The 376-nt window shown below is 40.2% G+C and overlaps 1 protein-coding gene across 1 annotated transcript in view; it reads left to right on the top strand.

The window, feature by feature from the left end:
- Nucleotides 1–8: 8 nt before the first annotated feature.
- Nucleotides 9–376, top strand: part of TIGD4 (tigger transposable element derived 4) — a gene marked incomplete at its 5' end in the record, with an annotated part of 1,590 nt that continues 1,222 nt past the window's right edge. Inside the window, one exon of the mRNA XM_010131157.1 lies at nucleotides 9–375. Within this exon, the coding sequence (XP_010129459.1) occupies nucleotides 9–375 (367 nt within the window). The remainder of the gene's footprint in view (nucleotide 376) is intronic.

Here is a 376-nt window from a genome sequence, read left to right on the forward strand (position 1 = left end):
CCAAACCCCTAGTGAGGAGGAAAAAAAGCGTGTCTATTGAGGAAAAAATTGACATCATAAGTGCTGTGGAAAGTGGCAAGAAAAAGGCAGACATTGCAGCCAAATACGGCATAAAGAAGAATTCTGTGTCTTCGATTATGAAGAATAAAGAAAAAGTTTTGGAAGCCTTTGAATCTTTACAATTTGATCCTAAAAGAAAACGACTAAGGACTGCTTTCTATACTGACTTGGAGGAGGCGTTGATAAAGTGGTACAGAATTGCTCAGTGCTTGAATATGCCAGTAAATGGCCCTATGCTGCGCCTCAAGGCTAATGATTTTGCCAGGAAGCTTGGACATAGTGATTTTAAATGCAGTAACGGCTGGGATGGAAAGTT

The sequence above is a fragment of the Buceros rhinoceros genome, unplaced genomic scaffold, assembly GCF_000710305.1.
Source record: "Buceros rhinoceros silvestris isolate BGI_N320 unplaced genomic scaffold, ASM71030v1 scaffold1150, whole genome shotgun sequence".
Lineage (NCBI taxonomy): Eukaryota > Metazoa > Chordata > Aves > Bucerotiformes > Bucerotidae > Buceros > Buceros rhinoceros.